At 42.8% G+C, this 19,198-nt stretch overlaps 1 protein-coding gene across 6 annotated transcripts in view; it reads right to left on the bottom strand.

Annotated features, from left to right (window-relative positions):
• Window positions 1–19,198, bottom strand: part of RPTOR (regulatory associated protein of MTOR complex 1) — a 414,631-nt gene that overhangs the window by 320,423 nt on the left and 75,010 nt on the right. For 5 of the 6 annotated variants that reach the window (XM_004432844.2, XM_087441745.1, XM_087441746.1 and 2 more), the window contains exons 2-3: window positions 12,459–12,561; window positions 425–507 (exon numbers count right to left, since the gene is read on the bottom strand). In XM_004432844.2, the coding sequence (XP_004432901.1) occupies window positions 425–507; window positions 12,459–12,561 (186 nt within the window). Of the gene's footprint in view, window positions 1–424; window positions 508–12,458; window positions 12,562–12,672; window positions 12,750–19,198 lie in introns of those variants that run through there. The other variant, XM_087441748.1, reaches the window with a different exon arrangement.

Below are 19,198 nucleotides of genomic sequence, written 5' to 3'. Positions count from 1 at the left end.
TGAATGTTGAGAGCTTTTTTTCTCAACTGTTTGAAAGACAGGAAAAATAGCTCTAACTAGTTGAGATTGCAGAAAAGTTACTGAAAATACATTTCCTGTGCAAAAAAGACCCATCATGATTTAAGAGTAACATGAAAAAAATGCTTTTTGTTTTTTAAAGATTTTGGAGGAAAACAGGCAAAATAAATAACACACTAGCCAATTCCTGACTCACATTAGTTCCTGTGCTGTCATTAGGAAACAACAGAGCACATCAACAGACCAGAAGGGGACATGCAGGTGTGCAGGGAAGAGTATCCAGTAACTCAATGAGATGAGGGGACGATCTGTAAAAAGTGCTCGCTTGGATTCAAAGACTACTTAAAACCAAGGAACTGAAGTTTTCCGTAAGAAACAAAGAGAAAAGCAAGTAAAGAATGCTTACCCTTGGCTGCCAGTTCTCATACTGCTTCTGTAAATTTGCACCAATGGTTTCCAGAGCTTTCTGAGGACCCATTGACAGAGGATCTGAGGAAGCAAAGAAAAGGATAAAGTTCTTCATATGTGCATTTTCTCCTCTGCTAAGCCTCTCCTTCAGAGTTCCCACTTACATAATTCACTTCAAAGCCACCTTTGACTAAAGATGGCACAGTGGGGCCTGAGGTTTCTCAACCTCTCCCTCTTAACCAGAGCCTTCCCATGGGGCATTTTTTTTTTTTTTTTTTTTTTGTGAGGAGATCAGCCCCGTGCTAACATCTGCCAATCCTCCTCTTTTGCTGAGGAAGACTGGCCCTGGGCTAACATCTGTGCCCATCTTCCTCCACTTTATATGGGACGCTGCCACAGCATGGCTTGCCAAGCAGTGTGTGGGTGCACGTCCAGGATCCGAACCTGCGAACCCCAGGCCGCCGCAGCGGAGCGTGCGCACTCAACTGCTTGCACCACCAGGCCGGCCCACCATGGGGCTTCTTAAACTCAAAGTTATGCACATATACTTAGTTTAAGAAGTCAAATAGCATCATAAGCCTTTAAACAAAACAGTAGCAGTCCCCTGTCGCCCTATCCCCATGCCAAGCCCCACTTCTCAGAAGCAACCACTTTCAACTCCATGAGCCGTTGCTTCTGATATTTACCACCATTTTTCTAAAAATATGCTTATATTGCTATTTTTTATTTTCATTGTAGATATCAGCAACAACCCTTCTACAGAGGACAGGATTGTCCTCTCTTCCACCCCCATCCTACTGCCCCTTTCCCTCCTCTCCCAACAGAGTACATCACATTTTTATTAAATTAAGATCCAGTGTCCACGTTGGTGTGCCTGTGGAAACACCACTCAGTGCTGAGCCAGTCAGCATACTCAATGACACCTTTCCTGTCTTGTGTTTCAGTCTCCTTGTTTTCCATGCACTAACACTAATTCTGCCCCAACTCCCCCAAAGTACCCCTCTCAAATACTGTCCTCCACGCAGTTAAGTATATCAGCTAATCTCTTCCCTTTCCCTGGCTACCCACTGTACAATCCCACCTTGGCAGAGAATGTAAGACTCCTCTTTGTGGAAATGGAACAGCTCCCAAGAAAAGAGTCTCAAGGAACCCGGGGACGATTACAAAAGGTCTAACGTTTGTGTCATCGGCATCTCAGAATGAGAAAACTAAGTGCAGAGCTCAAAAAACAGTTGAAGATATAATGCCTGATAATTTCCCAAATGTGGCCAGAGACATAAACATATAGATTCAAGAAGCTCCGTGAACCATAAACAGGATTAACCCAAGGAAATCCACATCCAGACACATCATAATCAAATTGCTAAAAATGAAAGACAAAGAAAAGTCCTTAGAGAAAAATCAGATCACAAACAAAGGATCAGGAATGAGAAAAGCTCAGGGATTCCCAACAAGATTGAACACTGGACAAAATAGAGCAGTGCCTTCAAATCTTCTGTGAAAGTAATTCCAACCTGATATTCAGGTTTGAGGGTAAAACAGAGGTCTTTTCAGACATGCAAACACTCACAAAATCTGTGCCTCATGTTCCTATTCTCGGGAAATAAACAAAAGAAGGCAACAAAGGATCCAGGAAACGAGAGAGAGACAGAGACAGAGAGAAAGAGGAAGAGAGAAAGATGGGGTGGGGCGGGGGGAGGAGAGTCCACAAGATGCCCATGTACCAGATCTAGAGACCAAGGAGTCCAACGGGAGCTAAAGGGGTGTTTAAAAAAAAAACTAATAGATTATCTGAGCACTGGAAAAAATTATTGATAGCATTTGACAGATCTACTGGAATATATATAAAAAATAAAATAAACTCAAGTTCACAGAAAATTTAGCAAATAAAAGTAACTAGCAAATTTCCCTGTAGTAACTACAGGGAAAAAAAATTATATATATAGACAAGAAAAGAATCAATCAGAATACCCCCTTTGGGAAGGGTGGGGGCGCAAGACAGCTTTTTCTTAATCTACTTTTTAGTACTATTTGATTTTAAGCCTCATGCATGGGTTACTTTGATAAAAAAATAAAAATTAATTATAAAATTAAGTAACAGGATTTTAGAGCTAGAAGGGACCTTTACCATGGGTATGTCAAAGTCATCAAGGACTTTTCAAAATAGAGATGCCAGGCCCTACCCTAGAGCGTCTAAATCAATAGCCTCAGGAGAGCCCAGTCAGCTAATGAGCACCTCTGGCTGAGGAGAACCTGGTGAAAATCGCGTTATAACTAACTTATCTGGAAGAAGTATGGTAAACTTGTTTTAATCCATAACTAAATAAATTAGCCATTAGTCTTCATCTCTGTTCTGGTAGGAACAGACTGCTACAGTCTCTCAAGAATTATAATGACCCCAATCAACTCTGCTATAATCTGAATCACAAAATTGGCAAGAGACAGGAATGAATTGGGATCTGAAAAACAAAAGTTGAGGGTCACCTAAGTGCATAAACAAAGCAAAGGGAAGCAGAACATAGCTTAAACAAATAGAAACCATGCAAACAGCTGGCAGTGCCCTGTGCATGGTGACCAGCAGAGTCAATGCAAGAGCTGGTTTGAAAGCAGCTAATTCATCCACCTACAATTCTGTGGAGCACCCATGTGGTCAGTGCTCTGACTGTAATCCACGCTTAAGAGAAAGGAAATGGTTTCCTCTGTAAAAGGATAAAAGGCTTGTCCAGAAATCACACTGATCAGTGGCAATTCTTATGCATGCCCTCTAAGAAACCACGACAAAGGGAGGGAGGGAGTTCCAAAGGGACTAAAGCTCCACCTCCTCCTTGAACTTCGCCCCTTGGAAAGCCCAGGCCCTCCACCCCCACACCATCCTCTCACCGGTGTTCCCAAAGAGGGCATGTCAAAAGCGTCCCAGAGTTGGAGAGAGCCGCTGCCATACTTCTCTGTGCATCTCACCAACTTTCCAGCAGACACCAGAAACCCTCATTAGTAGTGGCAGCTGACAGCAGCACCTGCTCTTCTTTCCCTGGTCTTGGATCAAAACACCTGCCCACCCACGGAAGGGGCAGGGGCAGCCACTGGCCATTCATCAGGCTGTGATCAACTAAGTGGGGCTGTCACATTCTATCTACTGGGAATCCCTGAGGTCAATTAATTTTATGGTTTCCTCCCAAGAATATGACAGTGAGTGGGAGAGGGGAAGAAATAAAAGAAGGGAAGAGAGGGAAAGAATGAGGACAACTAAAATGATGTGTTTAATACCACATTAACTAAAATGAACAAAACTAAATAATTTAAATAAACTAAAATTAAATTCCTGGATGGATATTGCTAACAATGTTATCAATCTGATGTGGGGTGAAGCGGACAGAACATAAATTTAAAATTGTAGTTCTGTCTTAATAAAAGTCTGCTAATGCCTTCATAGGCTTCTCTTTAATGAATGAAGTGGGTGGGTGGAAGGATGGATGGAAGGGAAAGTAGATGGTAACTGGCATCTGTATAAAATTTTAGCTTTTCATAAATTTTCCCATCTGCATGCTTTTTGGCATAACCCCTCTGTATTTCATGATGCTTAGAATTTTACATTGACAGAAACTTAGTCCAACCTGCCTCATAACACAGAAGAGAAAGCTGAAGTTTAAAGTGGTCAAATGACTTGGTCCAAGATCACAAAGGCTATTGATGGTGCTCACATTGAGCCAACCTGAAAAATGGAGCATTTTTTTACCTCCCCATCATCTTCACACACACAATTCGATCACCATGTTCCATCCGTTTTTTCTTCAAAAGGGCCTGCGCTCCATCATCAACTACTAACGAGTTGGTCGAAACTACAGCACCTCGGGCTGACACTACTGGGACTCTCCTTCCTCCTTGCTGGGTTCCTGCAGGAGCAGGGCTCTACTGACCTAGTCTCCTCTCAATCCACCCTGAGATGCGCATAGGTGAACCCTTTTAAAGTAATGCTCCTGTATGTCACTCCGCCCCCTAAAGCCTCCAGTGCCTCCTGCATGCTCCCACTTAGCTAACATGCAAAAAAGGCAAAACTAACATAACTGCCAGGAGAGTGGACAACTGGAGGACAGGGGGTGACTGGAAAACGACAAGAGACTAGACTGGGCTTCTGGGTCACTGGTAATACTCTTTCTGGATCTGGGTATGATCGGTTTGAGAAAAGCTATAAACTTCACACTTGAATTTCAAGTGCGCTTTTCTGTATGTATGCAACACTTCAGTACAAATCTAAAATTAAACATGCAGAGCTCACTGCTCAAAGAACATTTGTACTTCTTTGTAGCTTGTATTTAGTGGACATTTCATAAGTATTTGTTAATTGACTTATTAACTAACTGAGTACTGCCTACTAGATCAAATGCAAATTTCTCTGCATGGCTTTCAAGGACTCTGCCACTAATTCGTGTGTAACCTTGAGCAACTAATTTTTGATTGAGAAAATACATAATGGCATAAGGGCCACTTTGAAATTAGAAATGGTTTTTAATGGCTCTGTATTATATTAGCCATAATATCATCTACATATATTTTATAATTAGCAGCACATATAGTGAGAGGCATTTCATTTTACCGAGCTCGAGTGCAGAGGTGGGAGCCCCCTAGCTGGATGGCTCCATGGCAGTAACACTCTGGCTAACGGCTGGACCGCAGCCCTCCCAGTGCCTGTGGGTCTTAGGATGGGAGCCATAACCCTACAAGAGCCTTTTCTACAATCCAGCCCTGTCCTAACTACTCAGCATCACTCCCCACATATCCACAAAATAGATTAAGTCCCTGTGCTGTCTATTGGTGTTACACAAGCACCAGGAGCTGGATGGATTTTCAACAGAAATGATGGGGATGGTTAGGATCCCCTGCTTTATAATACAGGCCTCAACATTTACAAAAAAGTTACCTTGGATAGTAGAGAGGGAGGGAGGCTCCAAGCAGTTACACAGTCCTCCTTCAGGGGAAACAGAGATACTACTATGAGAGGCCAGAGTCACTGGACAGAGAAAACAGGGTTTTAAACCAGAAGCCCCTAAGAGCAAAGGCTCTGGCTACAAGCACAGAGGTGTGCCAGAGCACACAGCAGCAAGTGCCCTGACACCCCCCCATACCCAGGCAGAGCCCAGCGAGTGCTCTGGGTGCTCAGCACCCCACAGCTGAGCTCCTCCTCCTCCTCCTTGGGTTCTTCACTCTCGCCTCCCCCTGCAAACCACCCCCTCCATGGCCTGGCCTGACTCCTCCACTCGCAGCATCTTCTGAACTCTTAGGCCACTCAAGGTGGAGGTATCTCATGGGTGCCAACCTTATCTCCCCAGCCGTATCACAAGCACCTTGCAAGCAAGGAGCACCACCCACATTTCTTCTGTGTACACCACTGTGCTTCATAGTAAGTTTCCACTTAATAAACATTTGTTGACCACCAACCTGACTGATCTATCAATCCCAAGTCTGCCAGAACAGAATCAAACAGAATCTGTGAAAGTTCTGTAGACTCTAGAGCTACGCAAAGGTCAACCATCACTATTCTCAGCTCATCTACCCAGGGTCTCTTAACACCCACGTGTGGGGAGGGGAGAAGAGAATGCTTTTCTCTAAGGAATAAGAGAAAAAACAAAGCAAAGAGCCTCCCAAACATCTCCGGAGGGTAACAATTTCCAAGCATCTGAGAAACCTTTAGCATCATTACCTCTTAGGATACACGGCTACCACTAGCTAGCACACAAAAAAAATCTCAGCTAAATTAGACTTTCTCCCGCGCAGCATTCCGTTCAGCAATACTCTGCTTTCAAACACAGATATTTCTCCAACAGGTATGGGGCATGCACCATTCTTTGGCAGGACTGTTTTCAGTATTACTGTTGTAGCATTTAATGTCGGGCCATAAAACAAAACAGCCTCTCCCTTGCTTCTCTGGAAAGAGACGAGCGTTACTTCCATGAAATAAAACATCATCTTATTACCTAGAGGAATGGAGGGCAGGGGTGGGGAGAGGTACTGACAGCATGCTAGAGCCTGGAAAATGCCTGACAGCTTTCAACGTCCACATCTTCACTCACTCCCAACACACTACTAAGGCCTGTGTGCTAATTCCTTACTCCGCCGGAATTCCTAAACTGGGTCTTCCCACGCAACAGTCACAGCAGGGAGGGATGGCTGGCTCTCAGTGAGGCCATGCAGTCGCTTCTAAGGAGCACAGTGTATCTTCCACTTGTTTATTCTGGCAACAAAGGTTCCTGTCATCACCGGAAAACCTACCTGGCTACTGGATGAACACTTATGCATACATCCTCTGAGCCTCTGGAAGCAGTACTCTCTCCACTGTGTGTGGAGGCAATGCAGGCACAGGCACACAAAAACAGACTGAAAAGTAGGAATCTATTTCTCAAGCTATCGACAGCCCTCGTCCCTGAGATCAGAGCAGTTCCAACCAGTACAGTCTCCATTGGTTGGACATGTATCTGCAGCCGAAAAGCAATCAACTCCTAATCCCCCCACCCCACACACAGAGACCTCCCCCATAGAGGCCCCCCACACGCACGGGCCTAAGGTAAAGCACGGAGACTCTCGGGTTGACAACTGATGTTTTTATTTTTCTTTTTTATAATTTTATTTATTTATTTATTTTTCCCCCAAAGCCCCAGTAGATAGTTGTATGTCATAGCTGCACGTCCTTCTAGTTGCTGTATGTGGGACGCGGCCTCAGCATGGCCGGAGAAGCAGTGCATCAGTGCGCGCCCAGGATCCGAACCCGGGCCGCCAGCAGCAGAGCGCGCTGACTTAACCACTAAGCCATGGGGCCGGCCCACAACTGATGTTTTTAATGTCTACTTCGTAAAATAAAATGAGAAACATTGTGCATTCTACTATCAGACACCTGCTAGAGACCTCTAGCCTGGATGGAGCAGCTGTCCCGCTAGGTGGGCCCACGGGATAACTGGGCGCACAAGGCACAGTTCTTTCCCCTTTTTTGGAGGGAGCACTCAGAACAGAGCAGAAGAGGCACAGATGCAGGAAGCAGCTCAAGTTCCCACCTAGCACCTTGGTAAGTTGTGGGGGGCAGTCTGGGGGCAGGGGAGAAGTTAGGGTGGGGAGGAGAGTGTAGGCATGTGGCTGCTGCTCCTTGCTACAGGTAGTCTCTGCACTGAGCCATATTCACACTCCCAGTTAATCCTCCCTCCAGCCAAGTGGTGGCTGCCATCATTAGCTCCATTTCACAGATGAGGAAACTACAGCCCAAAACAGTTAAGTAACTTGCTGAAGTGGAACAGCTGGAATGAATAAAGCTGGTGAATGCAAAACCTTTTGATTTCTGGTGATAGAGCACAACATGCTAAGACCAGGTATAAAATATCAACTGGCTGCCTTCTAAATGGGAGCATCTTTTTAAGTTATTTGATTGCACCAACCGATGCAGGGGGTCTTCCTCAGGACTCCTTCCCCAGCCATGGCATGCTCTGGCCATTCGCATCTTGAAAAAGGCAGAACTACCCGACATTGAGCCTGGGTCTCCTTGCTTCATCAGCCAAGCCACTTCATGGCCTTCACTTCTTTGTCTCCCCTGCACGCTCCAGCCCTCTACAACCTGCCCGGCCCCAACTCTCACTCAGTTGTAGCCACAGCTTCTGACAACGCCGACCTGAAACTCCTCATCCAGTACCACCCAGCCCACCTCTGCCCAACCAGCGGGGTCTCTGTCGCAGGCGGCACCCCTCCCCACACTTTCAGGGCCCTGGCTCTGCTCCTCTCCTTCTGGTCACTGCTCATTCTCAGCAGGTGACCTCCCTCAAGTTCCCTTCTCCAACCAGATAGGTCTTTTCAGCTGTCTTCTGGAAGTTGGCTCTACTCTGAGCATCCCGGAAGCAGCTTAATCCCATTATCTCCCCAGCTGGTCCCCAACTCTCAATCTTTGTTACTGGTATATCATCCCTCGGGCTGGCCAAACCTGAAACCTAAAGCACTTGTTGAAAATGCTGAAATTCCTTTTTGAACAATCCTAAAGCCATTAGGTAGGTCTGGGCAAGGTTGGCATCTGCTCCAGGATGAGGGGAACTGCAGTGGCCTGGAATGAGCTGTCAAGGAAAGAAGGCATGTCCATGGAGAGGTGTCCCGTATGGGTTGCTGGAGCCCAGGCAGTGAGGAGGACAGACACCTGTGGGGAAATGCTTGGTGCAGGATAAAGGAGACTGAGAGGGTGCTGATGGCAGGGATGAGAATCCACAGGAGGATTCATCAAATTAGGATATGTATTAAAGATAAAGGATACCAAGATTCTCACTGTAAGAGAAGGGAGTTACAAACATGGAAAATTCCTATTGGGTTGGAATGAGAGGCATGAGTGTAAATGCACGTATATTGATAGTACAGAAATATAGACAAGAATGTACGTATACACATAGAAACACATACACATATTATGCACACGCAAGCATCCTCCTGCTCTGCCCAATGAGAGAGGTCCTGTGAGCAGCAACACTAGTTCCAGGTAGCACACCCAGCACCCAGATCTCGGTTTCTAAATTCCATAAACCACTAACAGGAACTGGGCTCCTTGGAGAAAAGGCTGATACCGGGAATGGGACAGGAAATAATAAGATAAGCCAGAGTAAGGAAGTACTCAAAGAATAATGGAAGCAAGATGGAAGGCCATATAAGCCTATGGGAATGGGTCCTCGCTGGCTAAATGGGAAACAAGTTGAGCACCAAGATAAATGACGATAATATTGGATTATAATCCACTGAATAAAAAAGGAACAATGAATTCAAACTGAATAAACTGAAAGTCTGATGAGGAAAGGAATATTTACACAGCCAAAGCACCTGGTCCCCAAAATACTTATTAACTACAAAGAAGAAAGGGAGATTTCACAGCGAGGAGTTCCAGCAGGCACCAACTTAATCAAGTGATAAGAAAGTTGCATAACCAGTAATGGGATAAATCAAAATCACATGCCGTCTGGTAGGATACCACGGGAAGAAGGCAGAAAGAGGCATAACCAAGATTTAATCCTGAAGAAACATAAGGGACGGTCCACTAAACAAAGAGCCTGTGACCTGCTGAGTGTCACGGTCATGAAGGTCAAGAAAAGACTGAAGACCTGTCCCAGGCTGAATGAGCCTAAACTAAGGCAATGCATGATACTGAGCAGGGTCATTACTGGGACAGCTGGCAAACCTGGATGCAGTCTGAGGCTTACATGGTAGCAGAGTGTGCATGTTAATTTCTTGATTCTGATGACCGAGTTGTGATTATGATAGAGAAACTCTCATTTGTAGGAATTACACACTAAAGGATTCAGAGGTGATGGAGCATCATTTCAGCAGCTTAGTCTCGAATCAGGAAAAAAAACTGCTTAGTACTATACTTGCAACTGTTGAAATTTTTTTCAAAATAAAAATTAAAATATAAACTGCTAGATACTACTGCAAATTGGCTGAATCAAATCTCTAGGATTCTTTTTTTTTCTTACACATATTGTTAAAATCACCATCACAAGGACCAGCCTTACCCACTTTTTAATAAAGGCCAAAGGGAATTAGAAAAAGCATATGCCCTTCCAAACTCAAAATCCATTGAAATTATTACAAAGTAGATTATATTCTTAAATTGCAGAAAATTTTCTAAAACACAATATAAAAAAAAAAATCTATTCATTTGCTGGATCTTCCACACCAGGAAAGAAGTAGGAATTCTTTTCATTTTCATTAACACTGTCCCATAAATACTGATCAAAGAGACTATGTGAGGTAGGAGGGAGGGTTCATCTGATGCTTTTTGGGGTGGGGGGGTGAAGGACTGCTAGAGAATCTAATAAAAACCAAGGGTCCTCAACCTGAAAGGTGCAATTCTATACTGAGACACCACCACCCAGACAATTCCAGAGGGTTCATGCATCCCTAGGAGCACACACCGGGATCCAGGTTGAGAAGCCTTATTTTTATTTATTTATTTATTTATCTATCTATATCTATTTATTTATTTTGTGAGGAGATCAGCCCTGTGCTAACATCTGCCAATCCTTCTCTTTTTTTTTTTTTTTTGGCTGAGGAAGACTGGCCCTGGGCTAATATCCATGCCCATCTTCCTCCACTTTATATGGGACGCCACCACAGCATGGCTTGCCAAGCAGTGCATCGGTGCGTGCCCGGGATCCGAACTGTCGAACCCTGGGCCGCCGCAGTGGAGCATGCACACTTAACTGCTTGCACCACTGGGCCAGCCCCGGAGAAGCCTTATTTTAAAAAACCTAACACAGGAGTAGTTAAAGAGGGAGAAAATAGAAAACTGATTAAATTCAGCTTGACAAGGGATACATGAAGTGGAAACAGCCAGTGGTGGCTAATGAGACATCAATTTCAATGGGCATAGTCACCAGGACATGGCAGAGGGCCAAGAAAGTGGCTAAGAAAATCGGCCACGCTACTGTCACTGAGTAGGGGGACAAGTGGCCTGGGACTGTCATCCTAAGACACCTCCAAATAGTGAGACAGGCAAGTAAAGTGGGAAAAACAACTTTTTTTTTCAATTCAGACTAGAATAATTTGTAATTTTTATTTAAAGTAGATAAAGGGAATTCCCCCTTTTGCTTAGGATGGAGAACGCTGGAAGAGGCGGAGGGATGTTGCCCCCAATCCTATCAGCAAGAGAAGCTAAATAATCAACAACAGAAGGCCGGCCCCGTGGCTTAGCGGTTAAGCGCACACGCTCTGCTACTGGCGGCCCGGGTTCAGATCTGGACGCGCACCGATGCACCGCTTCTCCGGCCAGGCTGAGGCCGCGTCCCACATACAGCAACTAGAAGGATGTGCAGCTATGACATACAACTATCTACTGGGGCTCTGGGGGGAAAAAAAAAAAAAGGAGGAGGATTGGCAACAGATATTAGCTCAGAGCCGGTCTTCCTCAGCAAAAAGAGGAGGATTAGCATGGATGTTAGCTCAGGGCTGATCTTCCTCACAAAAAAAAATAATAATAATAAAAGAATCAACAATGGAAACAAAGGAAAATCCACACAGAGATGGCCTCACTGGTAAATTACACCAAAATTTAGAGAAGAAAAAATACCCAATTTAATACAGACTTTTCCATAAAACAGAATAGATGAGAATACTTCTCAACTCATTTCATGAGGCCAGCACTATCTTGGTACCAAAACCAAACAAATATGTTGCAAGAAACAGAAACTATGGCCCAATACCCCTCATAAATAGAGACACAAAATTCTCTAACAAAATACTAGCAATCAAATCCAGCAATATAGAAAAAAGATAATACGAGTGAGCTTTATTCCAGAAATTCAAGGTTGGCTCAACAACCAAAATTCAATCAATCTAATTCACCACATCAACAGACTAAAGAAGAAAAGCCAGGTGATTATCTCAAGAGATGTTGAGAAAGGATTTTGTAAGGTTCAACATTGATTCTTGACAAAAACTCTCAGCAAACTAAGACGAGAAGTGAACTTCTTACCTTATAAAAGGCATCTGAAAAATAACTCTGGCTAATATCACATTTAATGGTGAGAGCCTAATGCTTCCTCCACAAGATCAGAAACAAGTGAAGGTTACACACACTCTCATCACTTCCATTCAACGTTGGACTAAAGATGCTCCGGGGAGGAGGATGACAAAGAACTGGGCAGGCCTTCTCATGGAAAGAACTAGGACTCCTTGCTGTGGAGGTGAGGCACCTGCATGCAGGTATCCATCATTAAATTTTTTTTAAGTGTATATAGCTACTATTATGTGCTAGATACAGGGCAAATTTAAAGGAGAAAATTATATAATCCAATAGTCATTATTTTATTAATTTTCCTTGAAACACTTTCTCCACTACAAATCATAGGTGAACGCACCTAAAATAACTTAAATGTTACCTAACTCCAAAAAGAAATAAAATCCTCAGATTTACACAAACCAGTGACAGGCCTCCACTGGCCCAGGACAGTGGAAGGCAAGCCCTGCCAAGCCTAGAATCGCTACACAGTGACCTTGGAGACAGGTCGTAAGGAGGGACCTGTGCTTACCAATCCAGCATTCTAAGCGTGCACAGGGGGTGGTCTTCACCACATCTGGAGGGTCCACACCGACATTCAGGCACAAAACTAAGGCAACACTGACGGTCTTCATCTGGAAACACAACAGAAAAAACAAATATTTCAATATGAAACTCACTGATGCAGTTGTTTCTAAAATGTTTCTGGAACATACCAATGCCTCTCCAGCCATTCTTTCACTCACCTACTACCTGTGCCGCCCAGTGTTATTTCATGAGTCACTTCCTTCCTGGAAGACAGGGTTTCAGAGTAAAGTGGGCAGATGGGGAGGGGTACATGGCAGCAGAGGCTTTTCTCAGGCTTCCTTATGATACATTTCCAGAGGCAAAATTATTTGATCAAAAGACATAAACATTTTAAGGCACTTGATACATTCTGCCAAATTCCTTTACAAAAACTTTGCACAAATTTACTCTCTGACTAGCTTATCACTATTCTCATTACTTAAAATCATTAATTATTTGATGAGAGAAAAATTGTCATATGGATTTAGTTTGCATTCTTCAGTATTAGTAAGGCTGAATATTTTTTTCAAATATGTATTCACTATTTGTATCTTTTATCATTTGTGGATTTCCTACTCACGTTTATACTGCCGTTCATTTACTGGCATTAGTGATTTTTTCTGATTAATTTTCATGTACTCTTTACATATTAAAGATTGTGTCCACATTATTTGTTGCAAATATTGCCTTAGTCTGGAGTTTGCCACTGGATTCATTCCATACCAAAGCCTTGGGTCCATCATTGGATACACCTTCCTGCATACCTGCTCCTTCTCCAGTGTCCCAGCCTCAGGAAATGTCCGCCCCACCTACCCAGCTGCTCAAGCCAGAAATCTAGAACTCATCCTTCATTCATTCACTTCTCAACAAACACTTACCAAGCACTACTAGGTACCAATCACTGTTTTTAGGTGCTGAGGATACATCAGTAAATCAAAGAAATAAAAATCCTTGCAGGGAGAGGAAAGATACCATTTCAGATAGGGCAGAGAGAAGCAAAGAGGCGCGAGGGCTATCTGAGCCAAGAGTTACTAGCCTTGACTCCTCCTTCACCCTATTCCTGAGCACTAGCGCCCACCTTTGACTCAGCACTCCATCTTTTTCATCCTAAAAGCCTCCTGACTAGTCCACTTCACTATCCCCCTACTCCAAACCACCATCAAGTGTGACCTGTGCTACAATTCGCTTTCCGGGGACGCCGTCTGCCTTCCCTTCTCCAGGCTCCATGCTGCAGCAGAACCATGCTTTTAAACACATCAGCTCACTGCCTGGTTTTCAATCAGTCCTCAAACCTTCAAGATTTACGTTGGTACTTCTCAACATGCTAGTATAGCCTTGTAAGATCCAATTCCTGCCAGGTGCTCCACTTTGCGGCTCCCCACTCTGGTCACTTCTTCGGTCCACTCGGCATGACCACTGGGCCTTCAAACACACAGTTCCCAACAACTGGAAGGCTCCCTCCTCCAGCTTCACCAACTCGGACTCTCTCCCCAGGTCTCAGTTCAGATATCCATTTCTCAGGGAGGCCTTCCCTGAATCCCAGTCAGGGCAGCGCCCTCTGTCAAAGCTACCACGCCATCTGTGCTTTCCTCCTGGCAGAGCTGCGGCCTGTCCGCACTCCTCCGGGGACCTACGGCTCCTCCAAGCTTAGGGCTGCCTCGTGGGAGCAAACAGCTGGCACAGACTGGGGCTCAGTACCTATCCACTCAGTGAGTGAATACGTGGATTTCTCCTAGAGTTCTAATTTGGTTTACATTTCACCCTTTAATCCATCGAGATGTTTTGGTACATGATACAAGATGAAGATCAATTTTTCTCAAAAAACTATCCAACTATGCCAATTCCCCCTGTTAAATAATGTCCCCCAAACTCACAAGTTTGCAATGACTCCTTTAGCATATATTAATTCCCATAGACACAAAATTCTATTTCTGGATAATCAAATTTATCCCATTAGCCTATCAACCAATACTTCTACTGGTACCACATTGATTTAAATACTTTATCTTTACAACATTTCACAATACTTGGAAGGGCCGGCTTTTCTTCCTCACAATTTTTTTTTTAACTTTTACTTAGTTATATTTATATTCATCTAATTTTTCCCAAATTAATCAGTTACTCAAGCTTTTAAATCCCATAGAGATTTTGATTCAAGTTGCATTAAACTGCATATGATAAGACTGAGAATTTCAAATCGTCTTCTTTGATCTAATAATTCCACATATGAGACTCTGTCATAGAAAATACAAAAAATAATAATAATAAGGGGGAAACATCAATGCGTAAAGATTTCCTTCACAGCATTTCTCACCAGGGAAAACAAGTGGAAACAACCTAAATTTTGAGCAAATAAGGGAATGTTTAAGCATAGCATTACATATACTCTTAATGGAATGATGCTTAGATTAAATTCTTATAATGTTAAATGAATAAAAATAAATTCAAAATACAAAAAAATTGCATTAAACATAAATTAAGTTTGGGAAGAAGTGACAACCTGATAATATTCTATTTTTCTGTACAGCAACATAGTATGAACCTCTGTTTTAATTTTTCTCAGCAATTAAAGTTTAAAGTTTTCTTCACCAACAAGTCTTGTATGTTTCTCTTAAGATTATTCCTAGATACTTCATGAATATTTGGGGGAAATATGGTTCTATACACGTATTTTCCCCATAAAAGTTTCTTGTTGATAATTGCTGATATCTTCATTTAGTCACTTCACTAAATTCTTAATTAAATGTAATTGCTTTTTGGTGATTCTCTCCAGGTTTTATAAGTATAAAAATATAGGGCCGGCCCTGTGGCTTGGTGGTTAAGTGCGCGCGCTGCAATGCTGGTGGCCCGGGGTTCGGATCCCGGGTGCGCATCGAGGCACCACTTCTCCGTCCATCCTGAGGCCGAGTCCCACATACAGCAACTAGAAGGATGTTCAGCTATGACATACAACTATCTACTGGGGCTTTGGGGGGAAAAAATAAAATAAATAAAATCTTTAAAAAATAAAAAAATAAAAATAAAAATAAAAATAAAAATAAAAATATAGTGTCTATGAATAATGATGAGTCTATCTCATTCTTTCCAATAGACCATTCCTCTTTTTCTGTTTTACGTCTTATGGCATTGCCCAGAACTTCCAAAATAGTATTACTAATAATTACAAAATGATGACAGTAGTGATCTTTGCACTTGTTTAATGAAATTGTCAGAAATGGTTCATAATTAAGAATGATGATGGCTACTGATTTGAAATATAATCTTTACCACATCAAGAAAAGATTCATCTGTTCAAAACAGAATATAAAGTTGTGTGTGGGAAAAAGGGAAGTATTTTACTCTTTCCTCTATCAACACTTAAAAAAAAGTATTTATTAATGATAATATCACTTTTTAAAGGAACTGTACCCCTGCCTCCAGAGACAAACTAAAGAGCAATATCTTCCCATATACCAATGCCAGAATCTTCTTTTTATGAACCATAAGAAACAAGTAATCCCTTTACCTACTGTCAGGAGAAAAGGCTGAGATCAGAGAACAACAAAAGTTATTGTATTTGTTAGCCATTTTCCAATATTTCAGTGATCGGTAATAATTACACACAGCTGATCAATCATTTTATTGAAATCTCAGCCTTGGAAGACAAGCTGCTTAAACTAGAAGTTCGTGGAAACATTTCTGTGGTCTTCCTGTGGTCATGGCAAATAACTATTAACACATGCCCTACACCATTTTTAAATGAAGGGCGTTTCTTCCATGCTCTGTAACAGGAAACCTTCAGGTCTCAGTGAGGCATTGATGCAAACTCTGGAGCAAGTTCCAAGCTGCTTCCTAAGGAAAAAGCTGCTTTGCTTCCAGTCATCCCTAGGGCCCCTCTAGGTGGAAGGGAAGCCTTCCACGGAGAAAATTATCTATACTGAGCAGGTCTCCCTAATTTTCAAACAGACTGTCTGCTCTACCATAGCTTAACTAGTTTCCAAAGTTTCTTTTGTCCTGAATCTGCAAAGAGAACATACTCTTAAACTGTTATGTTCCTTTCACAAAGTCCAGTAGAAGGTCTACTTTAAGGGACAGCCTACTCTGCTACTCCTCAGGTCAAGTTCTACGTCTCGCTGCATTAATGCCCTCCACACCTACTGTGGAGCTGGCGTGGAAGTGCTTTCTCTCCCTGCATCTGCATCTGGTATCCCCATAAGCACCCCAGGAGACAGGGAGGGGCTTCTGGGCTATGAGTGCTCAGTAACTCACCACACTCTCTCCTTCTCGGACCTCCAGGAAGTTTACGGCCAGGTCTCATGCTCGGTCATTTCTGATCATTTCTGAGTAAGAATGGCCCCCACTTATTAATGCTTACTCCCTAACAGGCACTGTGCCATGCCGTTGGAGCTCTCCGTCTATTTTAACGCTTTACTAAAAGGCCACGAACTAGGTGGATGTGTCCCCACTTTACGGAGGCATGGAGGGAGGAAGGAATTTGGGTGGAGGCACCAGGACTAAACCCAGGTCCCTGGGATTTCACAGCTCTGTTGCTGGCGTATCTGCTTTTTCCTCCTAACCTCTTTGGGGTCAGGGAGGCGGTACAGGATGAGGCAGGGCACTTATGCAGCATTCCAAAGATCTCTGATCATAATCCTATTTCTTCTACCTCAGCTGACACGCTAGACAAATTGCATTCCCTCCACCTCTACAGCTGCAGTTAATAAACAAATAAAAATTCTCAGTAAAATAAATAATTTCTGATTTGATTATAAAAACTATTATCTCTGAAGCTCTCCAAGTCCTTAGACAGAAATACTAATGGAAGCACAAGAACCACTCTTTAGTCCTACGAGATGGCTATAAAGGGCCTCACCTCCCCATTCCTGTCTCCATGTGAGGCCTTCATTACTAACCAAGTGCTACTCAGAGCAACCATTTCTTGGTGATTGCTTTAAAGGAGAGCATGGCCCTCAGTCAGAAAGTGTGAAATCAGCTACCCTCCATAAATGAAGACATGAAAAGAATTCATTTGATTCATGCTTGCTTATACAAAAAAGCAAACTCTACATCCTGCATTATACCTTTTAAGAAAGCAAGAAAAAAAGTCTCAAGAATATATTGACACATGAACTAGAAAAATACATTTGGCCTAACACCTAACTACCAATTTAATCCCACAAGTGAACAAAAGACATTACCACTAAAGATCCTTAAACCACTCAAATATGCCTTGTGTCCCCTGCAAATTGTAACGGTGTTGGCCTGATTTCAAATGTGGTGAATTTTAAATTCTTTTTTTTGTTTGTTTGAGGATTGGCCCTGCACTAACATCTGTTGCCAATCTTCCTCTTTTTCTTTTTTTCTCCCCAAAGCCCCAGTACATAGTTGTGTATCATAGTTGTAGAGTTGTAGCTCTTCTATGTGGGACACCACCTCAGCATGGCTTGATGAGCGGTGAGTAGGTCCACTCCCAGGATCCAAACCGGCGAACCATGGGCTGCCAAAGCAGAGCGCACGAACTTAACTGCTTCGTCACCACTGGGCCAGCCCCTGAATTTTAAATTCTTAGCTATACCTTAACGTGTCTTTTTGGTATTTTATTTTGGTAACCTCATTCCAAAAATTCTGGATTAATGTTTTTTAATAATACAGCTATAGCATTAAGAAAATGTAAGAGCTATCAAATTTAATGTGCCAAAAATTGCTTAATAGTACATAAAATAACCATTTTGGACTCTAAAACATTTCTTCTCCAATGCAATATAATTGAAGATGACAGAGTTATATCCCCAGAGGTTAATTTGGAATTTGAAAAGAGTATCATTTTGAGAAGCTATATAACATTAAGCGATCACCGAAAATGTGTGACCTTGGACATGTCAGTTAACTCCAATCTCCCCTGAACAATTTCCTTATCCTGAAAGAGAGGGATGGGTGCAGTGATATCTTGGGCCCTTAGGATTTCTCCAATCCTAAAGTTTTAACTCCAGGACCGGTCTCTTTAGCTGTGCTGGAAGCACTCCTAAAGGCATGGAGCATGCTGCCCTATGATTCTGGGCCCAACCCAAAGGTCTCCACACTACCTTGCATAAGAGTTGGGAGAGGCTGGGGACAGTCAGGCAGCAGAGGCCTGACGCTATTCTAACAGCCTGGGCAGTTTCCCGTATAATCCTCTGGTGTCAACTGTGTTTTGAAATTCAGAATTTTTCAGATTTACAAAAGGATGATATGGTACATATTCTATATCTCATATAACACACCCAGGAGGGTCCAGAGCAACATCCAGTATTCAAAACCATTAAAATTTCCACAGGGAGACGCAAAAATATCCACTATCCATGGAATAAATAAAGACTACCAACAGCCTCACACCAGTCCACGTCTAGTTTTGCCACCAAATGAGTTGTGAAAACATTTCCGGTGTTCAGAGCTTTTTGCATTTCAGAATTGCAGAGAAGGGCCTGTGGACCCAGATCACCACTGGTACTTGAAAGCCCCAGTATACTCAAGCGCCTGTCACCTCACTGATTAAAAATACATTAATGCTGTCACCATTCAAAGGATTCAAAACAAAATCACAAGGGTTTCCTTTATTATTTTCTTCCTACTTAATCGATCTGATAAACCATATATTTTTTAAAACATACAATTGATCAAGTGGCACAACCAAACCTGAATATAAATTCACAGGCTGACATGCAGTGACATCCAAGTTGTTATGCAAAA

This window comes from Ceratotherium simum, chromosome 16 (genome assembly GCF_057802395.1).
Source record: "Ceratotherium simum simum isolate JZ-2026a chromosome 16, ASM5780239v1, whole genome shotgun sequence".
Classification (NCBI taxonomy): domain Eukaryota; kingdom Metazoa; phylum Chordata; class Mammalia; order Perissodactyla; family Rhinocerotidae; genus Ceratotherium; species Ceratotherium simum.
The sequence above is the reverse complement of the archived record's forward strand: the minus strand, read 5'-3'. Positions and strand labels throughout refer to the sequence as shown.